Below are 10,196 nucleotides of genomic sequence, written 5' to 3'. Positions count from 1 at the left end.
GCTTTGAGAAAAATCAGAAAAATAATGTTTTTTAAATTGAGAGTCCAGAATTTTCAAGATTAGAGAAGGACTTTTTCATTTCTCTTTCTACAAGTGCAGGGTTATTCACCACAGAAAACTTCTGTCTTCCTTTTGAAGCTACCAGCTAGAATAGTTTGATAGACAGGCATTTTCCCAAACGTGCTGGGAATGTCTGATGCTGCTCCTTTCTTCCCTTCCCTTGCCTTCCCTTGCCTTGCCTTGCCTTGCCTTGCCTTGCCTTGCCTTGCCTTGCCTTGCCTTGCCTTGCCTTGCCTTGCCTTGCCTTGCCTTCCCTTCCCTTCCCTTCCCTTCCCTTCCCTTCCCTTCCCTCCTCCTTTTTTCTTTGTTTTCTTAATTTGCTCTTTTCTCGCCTACCCCAGCACCCACTGGAGCAACAGTATCTGTTTAATAGTTTCCTGAGAACAGGGGTGGATGGGACATTGAGGGGGCATCCAGTGCATCCACTTGCTCCAAATCAGAATCTACGATGGCCCCTACAACATTCTTAAAATATGTTCACCTACTATTTTCTTGAAGACTTACAGTGACTGAAATTTCACTGCTTCCATAGCAGTTTTCTTCAGATGCTTAACTAACACACCATTAGAAAGCCTTTTTCATTATCTATACTATCTCCCCTTGACAGAAATTTCAGCTCATTACTTTTTGTCTTATCATCAGTAAGCAGTTTATTCCTTTTCCCTTTGCAGCTAATCATGCTTTTCTCCTATTTGCCTTCTGCAAGATTAAAGAAGACATCGCTGATGCACCTCTTGCATGTCTAAATCATTGATGGCATCCTATTTCAGCATGTTCCAACTTCAAACAAGGAAACCAAACAGCCATCACATAACTGTTTTTCCTATTTCCAACTCACATTAATCAGGTGTCGGTGTACAAGGAACTGCAGTAAATCATCTCTGTAGATATGACTACTGAATATAGTTACTTTCCCTGGTTGTTTTGGGCACAGTCACTGCAGTGATGCAGCAATATGAAATCAGTCAAGTGTGGCTCTTTTTATTATAAATCATGTAAGTGCATCCTGGTCTTTTGATTGGACGGGTGCACTGCATCAGAGATAGTCAAAGTCCCCTCTGGGGACTACAGCAAAGGAAAGGTGGAAGAAGGAACTTGGTGATCCTTTCCCTAAGATGAAACCATGATTTATAATACATTTATAAGCTGCTGGGCACCTTGCTGCTGAGGAAATGCTGGGAGCAGCTGACGAAATAGCCATGAGTGAAATCAAGCTGTTCCTCTGATGCTCAGATCCACCTCTTAACATATATTTCAGAACTTAGAAGCACTACAAGAAATATTTGAAATGCAGCGATATCTGTAAAACTAACAGCCACATATTTACAGCATCAACTTTGACACTTTGAAACTTATAGATTTGAGCAGAAAAATTGTGTCTAAAGACACTTTTCTGATGTTAATCTGTGCAATCTCAACAAAGTAATTAATAGTGTTTTTTTCTACAGACAAGTAATAATGAGGTCAAGTCCCTAATTTTTCAAAGTAATCAAGAATTTTTTATACTCACCCAGGTACAATCCTGATCTAGACCTTGAGACACCCAAGTTCATGGGTTACTGTTGAAAAAAATGTAGCCTATACAAACTGCTAGCAAAAAATCCGGCTTCTAGTCCTTCATCTTAATAACAAAGCTGTTTGTTAACCTTTTAATTTCTACAAAAATAAATGCTGACAAACAGAAAAAGCTCCACTTTTTTCTTGTATTATCTAAAACATATACGATGTGACATTTATGTACTGGGGAACAATTGTTTCACGTCATTCACCTTGGCATAATCATCACCACAGAAGACTGTAACCTTTTGAATCCACTTTGCTAATACAATAAACTCCTGTCTCCTCCTAATGGGAGGAGACTAGCAGGCTAGACTGAAATTTCTGTACGTCCATACTTGCAGCTCCCACCACTGAGAAGGATCCAGTTCTGCTCATCAGAACTGCTGGAAGATGGATGGCTCCTAAGATCCTTCTGCTTTTATTGCTAATCAAGTACTCACCATGCCCTATAACCCCACTGATAATACATGGCATTGGCATAAGATTTTTTATCCCAATACTGCTGCTGCCATGTGCCACTGAGAAACCCTTTAGCCCCCCCAAAAAAAGGTAGAATAAGGGAGTTAAAAGTTTTTCTGACTTCATTGCCACTGAACAGTTTTAGTCCATCATGTTCTCAGTTTAGTCTGCTGCAGGCTAAGAGATTAACTCCTCCATTATCACTGCCTGGTGCTGCACATGCTCTGAGATGCACAGTGAGCCAGTAGCTCTCCATGTCCTCATCTGCATAGTTCCTGCTTGCAGCTCTGCTTACCTCCTTGCCTATTTTACTACAGTGTAGTTAATGATGGTTTCATACAGAAGTGGATTTTATTGCAGATATTTGAAGATATGTTTACCTTTTTTATCTACAACTGGATGACACAAGAACAAAGCAAACATGACAATAGAAAATACTACAGAAAATACTCTCGAGCCACCTACAAAAAGGTGATTAAAAGATCTTTTTGATTGCCAGTAAAGTTAATTTATTCAGGTGAATTGATCTGCTTCACCTCAACAATCTTCTGCTATAAACTGAGAAATGTTTTTCAGGCCACTTTGCAAGCCACTTACTCAAAAGCAAAACAGATTGCTCCACCCTAACCACAATTACACTCAGTTAGAAACAGAAGCCATTTATGGACTCCTCTGCGTAATGAAGAGACTTACCTACTTACGGAAAGTAGAATTAAGAACGGGCAACGGGTCTCCAGTAGTAGGCTTGGTGAATTTAGCATGCTCCTAAACTATTGAGGACAGGCTGTGGTTTCATGTGCCCTTAAAAACCTCCAGTGATGGAGATTCTGCAACCACATTTGGCAGTTTATGTTCGTACATTATTACATCTGTATTTAAAACTTAACTTCTTTCCTATCTAAACTAAATCCCAGTTTCTGCCATTTAAACTCACTTAAGGATATTGGCAGGAGAAAAGTAAAAGGCAAAGATCTTCAGAGAAAAGTAGGAGCAAATATATTTTACAAACCAGGAAAAGGATACAAAATTTCCAGTAGGAGACGTAATTAAACATTTTAAAAATAGAATTTACCATTAATCTTTTAAATAAAATGTTTTGCAAGTCAAGTGTGAGGCCATTGTTTGGACACTTCTATGTCTGCATTTTTAAGTTCTGTGTTACTGTAAAAAGTTATTATCTTTAGAAAAAAACTTTAAAAAGTAAATATTCAGAAAAAATTGCTTTCCTTAGTTTGGTAAAATTCTAATGACTGGAGTAGAGATATCATTTGTAATGTCCTCTTTCAGTCACAGGACAAAATACCAGTTGTTTGCAGATGCAATCAAAAAATCTGCTTAAATAGCGGGCAAGTTAATACTTTCCTACTCATACCTAGAGAGAAGAGAGACACGTTGCAGCTAGGCAATAAATCTTCTATTCCGAAATTGAATGTATTTTCCTTAGATTTCTTATTCCACTTCTTTCTCCTCCAGATTTGTGTTCCCTGAATAGTGCTAAATACCTCTCTTATGAACACAAGTAGCTGGTCCTCAATTAAGTGGAAAAAAGACTCTACTGATGACAAATGAATAGTTTAGATGAATATCTGTTATGTGATTACACTGGTCTGACTAAAATGCTTACACTAAAGACTTAAGTTTGCTTTTTCCCTTGAGTGTGTTAGAAAGTAACGTTTCCTATTTCCTTGATTCAGTATTATTAATTTTGTAGTCTTTTAGTGAATAATCTAGCCAAATTTGATTGGAATTTGATGGATATATATGGAAGCAATGTCTCTGCCTCTGATCATACCGTGGAGATTTGTTCACTAAAGCTGTTTGACATGATAGTCTCCTCTCTACCTTGGTAAATACCAGAAATGGGGGGCTAGAGTGTGGGGAAAGCTTCAGACTTCAAATGCAGCTTATGCTGTAGCAGCCTGGACACCTGCACCATCCTCCTCATACTTCTCATCACCTCCAGTTCCCTGCCTTGCAGTCTAATTTCTTTTCAGCCATGTATTCCCCTTCTTATTCAGGAATAAGATTTACAAATCGATTAAGTCAATATTTGTTTGTCACTAAGCAAAATACTCTAGGGAATGTTTTGAATTCCAAAAGGTTTTTCTGTAGTTTATGAAGCCAGAAAAAGCTTGTGTACATCATATATGCAAACCATAAAACTAGATGGAATACCAAAACTGATAGGTTAAATACACTGAAACCCTTATCCAGCTTCCCCTGATTTTTAGTTTGGAGATATGGCACAATAAAAATAGAGACTGATTTTTAAAATAATGCATATGTATGGCAGGCAACAATTAAAAAAAAAAACACCTGATAATTTTATAACTTTCTTTTGTTTTTTTTTTTTATTTAAAGGGCTAAAATGGCTAGAAAAACTTGCATAATTCTTTTTGATTCCTATCCTCAGACTAACAGATAAACTTGATGTAACAAAATGGTAATATATCACTATCTGGATTTTAAACTGAAATGTAATTTCTTACTCTTAAGATTCTTCGTTATTTGTGAAAAATGAACCTTTTATAGAATATGGTAATACATATTTGATGCATTTGACAGTCTTTGAATTAATCTACCTTGAAACATGATGCTCAATTTAAAGTTGCATTTGCAAAATGATTTATAAAACAGTAATCATCCTTCCTATCCAACCTGACCTAAGTAGTGCATTTTCTTTGTAGCAGCCTAATCTGGGACTTTGTTAATTTGCAGCAATTAGAAGCATTTCTCTGCAGATGTTTCTTCTAATAGCTTTTCCATGACCTGAACTTCTCTTTCAGAGACCCTGAACAAGTCTACATCCATTTTCAATTTTCAAACAAAAGCCAACAGCTATAGACTTCAAGAAGCCCTGGGACAGAGACGCTTGTCTTCCAGATTATATTAGCCTTTCCATATGTGGTCACTGCAGCACTACATCACACAGATTCCTCTCCTAACAGCATGCTGATGCCAAGGCAACTGTTAGCTTCCCTTTATTTTGTGTTTCAGAGCGTTACTCAGGTTTCAGACACTCCTGTGCTGCTTGAACAGAAACAGAGATAAACTGTTAAATATGGAAAATGTAATCTTCGTTTCCTCACAGAAAGATAGAGCTAAATGTTCAACTGCTAAACTTGTACAGTTTCACTGGCTGCCTTCGGCTAGATAACATGTACCAGTTGTGAATATAGGACTTTTTAAAGTGGCTTATGTAAGAAGCAGTACAAATGAAATGAATACATTTGTAGAAGAGGGAGGGAAAAAAAAAATCTATGAAATTATTCTACTCTGTTGTCCTGGTATTTTTCTATTCATTTAAGAATAATTCCACTATGCTCAATGTCAGTTTATTGTTTCGCAACAGATGCAACTTCGTTCACTGCTGTTGAGTAACTTCTGAATTCAGCTGGAAAAAATCAACTCTGTTTACTCTTCATGTGAGAAGCAGAGACCTCAGAAATCCCTATGCACTATATAAATGAGCCTTAGAAGTGGGTGTGCTGCTTTGTTTATAATTATGTTTTGCTTCCTGGTTGGTGGAGATCTGAATGATGAGAAGGACTGGAAGTAATTTGGATAAAAACCTGTATCTTTCCTTAATTCTGGCAAAATAATTCCATGGTAACCATGTAGAATTTGTAAAAGAGAAAATACTACTACAACAGCCTCCTCGTGAGCACACGTGATACAAATGGTGCAGAGACCTGCGCTGGTATTCGCCTGGCCTGGAGAGTTTCCAGGAGGGTACAGCAATGTGTGACTGTGCTCTCCCGAGTGTCAGAGCTGGGTTTCCCCTGGGAGCCCTTGGCAATGCCTGAGAGCTCGGCACAGCATCATGACAATGAAGCAGTTTGCCCTTGGTCCTGAGCTGGGGTGATTCCCTGTTTGTACTAGGAACTGACACAGGTTTTAAACTTCACAACATAATGAAAAAGTCTGATTTAAAGTGAAGACAATTTTAAGACCTCATTAAAACCCATAAATACATTCTGTTTAATTTTGCCAGAATGGTGTTTAAACCCATTTCTTTTCCTCTGAGAAAGGATTGTTTCTGTTGTTTATTGCTTGCTTTTTAACCCTCCTTTTGGCTATTACAACTTTCCTTAGTATACCGCAAGGAGAGTGATTTATATCTGAAGTATACTGTCTTTCAAAATTGGGGTTTACATTCTTTTGTGTTAAGTGATTTCATAAATATTTTTGCAGAAGGACACGCACACACAAAAAAAATCAGTATGGCATGGCTTTTTGTTGCTGATATTCTTCCACTGCTAAAGAAAGAAGAAAATTACTCCCTTTAGTGCCACTGCTTTGGTATAAGGAAGTATATTCATTGAGATATACTGGCATGTGACGTTTTAAAAGCACCTCAGTAAAGGTTATTGAGTTATTTATAAAATCTACAATGAAATTAGACAACCTATGTAAATCAGCCTGTCATAATGTTTGCATTTTCTACTGAAAGATAAAGAAAATAAAAATCCATAGGAAAGCAAAAAGTACTTGGCATCCAGAGCAATTTACTAATTGGAAAATAAATACATTATCCACATTGCGCCTTGTCAGCAAAAATTCCTCTCTTTGATTCCAGCAATGCAAAGCCAAAAGGCAAGGTTGAAGACATAGATTCAGGTTGCGGGTACTGGACTCTAAAATTAATTTTAATGCAACCATCTAGATATTTGATTAGTCTGCATGATTATAATTTATTTCTGGACATTACCACTTGCTAAATGTTCCAATCACTTTGGGCAAACCTTATGAAGTTCTCCTCTCTTTCACAATCCAACTGCGGTAAACCTCATTGCTTGGCTAAAGAAAGCTGCTTTGGATGCCAGCTAACTCACAACGCTGCTTTACTTGTCTTGAGGAGTGCCAGGGAGAAGTGCTTGCAGAGGCTGATTTTTAAGAACCCCTGAGCAGTCTCAGCAACCCTGGAGACCCGTGAGCACTTAACTCTTCTAAAAGGCAAGCCCAAGAGACTAAGAATTGAATCTGCACCTCCACATAATGTTTAACCATGTCAGGGCAGTAAAGAGCTCTTTCACGAAGTGGCTTATATTGCATGTGTGTATAACTTCAGCCATTGCAAGCTTTCCGTCTTATTTGCCCTCATTCACCCCTACAGCATTTAAGTGCACTCTGTTCCATTTCTCTATTTCTACACCACTAAAAAGATCTACTAAGAATGAAACATTCAGCACAGCTTTATATTCAGAACTAGCACTGCAAACATTAAGATAGTCCTTACTTTTCTTTCTCAAGAATGTACAATTGACATCTTATCTCTGTATCAAACAAACAAACAAAGCGAGCACAAATTTGACATCCAGCAATTTAAAATTAATTTTCTTGGATGCAAGTCTCCACATCGCCTATTTTCTCCAGATTCAACAATAACACCAATTATATTTTCATGTGTCCAGGTTTTCAGTAATTTAGAGAATCTGACTAAACATGGGTACTGGTTAACTTTTGTGCCTTTTAATATATTGTTTGTTATTTAGGGTACAAGCTATTCCCATTATTTCCACCAAAAGGAATAAATTTTTTTCTTAACAGCACGGTCAGTATTTTGAGAACAGACATGAAATCCCCTCTTTAAACTATACTTTAAGAGCTTTGCTTTCATACTGGAAGAGCTACAAATCACAAGGAGATGTTTTTCTTACCATAATGAGGAATTATTGCCCAAGCCATTGCAGAAGCGTAGATGCCTCCAATCATCCAAAACATACAGAGCCAACTCAGGTGTTCACCTCGTTTCTCCCGAGCAAGCACTTCCGAAAAATAGGAGAAGACTGTCGGCACAGCTCCACCAATCCTAAAAGTAGATATAGATCATGGATTAAGTGAGAGAGTAACAGCTAGTTGAAGTTTGAACAAGCCCATAGCTGCAGTCATTGAAAACCCAAACTGCAAGCAGCTTTTCTGGCAAGAGTGTTTTTCTCAAATTGCACCATGTATTGGGGAACTCTTGAGGAAACTTGCACCAGTTTGGACACAATTTTTGTCAAATATTTCCTTGAAAACTCTGTGTACAATTCATTACATTCAGTGATTCAAGGGGATTGCCAATGTGCCTGCTGCTGGAACAGAAACCAGCACAAAGCGTTGACTTTCACCATCACAAAAATCCTGAAACGATGGCAGTCTACTGACAAGTGTCAAAATACATTGCTTTTAACTGAAAATATTAGTAATTTTTCCAAAGAATAATAGATATTTCTCTAAGTCTTACCTCTGATTCTTTAGGTAATCAAGAAGTAACTAAATGCCAACTATGTTACTAATACTTTTTATTTCACGCATATTTAAAAAGATGTTCTATTCAATTGCATTACGTGATTTGCTAAGACCATGCTGGTTTTTTACTTAAGTTTTTTGTGAAAAGCCTATGCATTCATATTATATTCGGTTTTCCACATGGTATAAATAAACACCGACTGAAGGTTAGTTGGGAAAAAAAAAAAGTTCAATTTCATTTTACAAAAATGAGAGTAACTCAAGTTATGTATCATTTGCAGCACCAGCTGCCAGATCATCTTTTACTGTCTTTACCTCTTCACTATCAATGCAAGCTGTCAAATGTTCCACAACAGGACAAGTCCTTGTGGATTTTATCTTTGCCGCTGAAGAAAATACATGTGAAGCTTGAAGAGATATTCTCATATACCAGATTACATACTTTGAAGCAATATCTTGCATAGTTTGAATTTTTAACTGAATTTTAAAGATAAATACGTATTTATGCTGTCATCTGGGAGATGCCAAAATGGGAGCAAAAAGAGGGAAAGTTGAAACAGATTAAAACAAATATTAAAAAGGAAAACATGAATACAGAAATGGTATTTCACTCCTAAGAAAATTCAGTGCCATAGCAATACAATTTAAGACATCCTCAGGTACAACAATGAAATACTGGATTGAGCCGTTATACTTGTTTAGGGGTCTGCTGTTTTGTCACTTTCTTCTAGACAGCTCTTCGTGAAGTACCGCTGGTCAACTCTTAGCTTTACAATGAATGTTTCCCATAGTTGAGCCTGCTAGCTTTTATCCTCTCTGCCAGTTCTGCAAAGGTTTATACCTCCATGAATTCTTGTTAGATATACAGCTACCAAGGGCTGTATCTCATTTCTTCTCATGGGTGAAAAAAATAAAAGCCTTCACTAGTGAACTGCCCCGTCACAGGCAACGGGAGACATTGTCCATGGGGATTCTCCTGGAAGCCTGGGGTGAGGAGCAGTGGAAGGGGCATGGCCAAGAGTGGAATCACAGCTCATTTTGCTCTGATGGGGAAGCCCTGCTGCCTCAGTGGTGCTATGGACTTGGGGCTCTCCAGTTCCTAAAGTATAAGCGGATTACAGCTATGATTTCTTACCCTCCAGGGCTCAGGCACAGCTTTGAATCGCACTCCCACAATATTGCCCAAATACAGTACTCACAGATCTAATCAGAGTTCTTTTTCTAATGTTGAAAAATGCTGATGAGAACTTATAGGTGCCCGCTTTCAAGAAGACCTCAATTAACAGATTGCTCATGGCATGTAGGATAGTAACATTCATGCAACAACACTCTACCTAAAGAGACTAATTTTTGTTAAGTGCTTTTTTCTCTGATTGCTTTTGCTCCTTAAGGAAAGTATAGTGAGTAGTAAGTAAATATATATTTGGTAATTTTCCTGTTCTATTATCTGATCTGTTCTTCTAAATTTACAATTTTCTTCATTTCATATGTCTTTTCATGAAGTACAGAATCTTCTATTTATTTTGTAATGCAGTTACTATGGTAGTAAATATAGCCTGAAACCATCTGTGCTATATAGCACAATTAATAATAAATCACATTTAACACTTTAATAGTTTTCCTATTGCAAAGTGCTTGAAAACATTCTCTATAAAGGTTCGTTTCAGGCAAATATAGTCCTTATGCTTATGAAATTCAAGACTCAACATATAATCTTCTTGAAATCCCCCTTAAATCTCCTAGGTTGGAATTCCGATGAAGTGGGTCTTGTGGAGAGTTTCCAATGGGTGGAGTTAGTCACGCATCCATAGGTGATACAAATGTTTGTGGGATGATGGTTTAGGAAATGGGTGGATGCTTCAAGTGGAAAGAACATACCCTGT

At 37.5% G+C, this 10,196-nt stretch overlaps 1 protein-coding gene across 1 annotated transcript in view; it reads right to left on the bottom strand.

The window, feature by feature from the left end:
- Positions 1-10,196, bottom strand: part of SV2C (synaptic vesicle glycoprotein 2C) — an 83,427-nt gene that overhangs the window by 37,138 nt on the left and 36,093 nt on the right. The window contains exon 3 of the mRNA XM_009327246.1: positions 7,740-7,891. Coding sequence (XP_009325521.1) covers positions 7,740-7,891 — 152 coding nt within the window. The remainder of the gene's footprint in view (positions 1-7,739; positions 7,892-10,196) is intronic.

The sequence above is a fragment of the Pygoscelis adeliae genome, unplaced genomic scaffold (genome assembly GCF_000699105.1).
Source record: "Pygoscelis adeliae isolate BGI_AS28 unplaced genomic scaffold, ASM69910v1 Scaffold26, whole genome shotgun sequence".
Taxonomy (NCBI): domain Eukaryota; kingdom Metazoa; phylum Chordata; class Aves; order Sphenisciformes; family Spheniscidae; genus Pygoscelis; species Pygoscelis adeliae.
The sequence above is the reverse complement of the archived record's forward strand: the minus strand, read 5'-3'. Positions and strand labels throughout refer to the sequence as shown.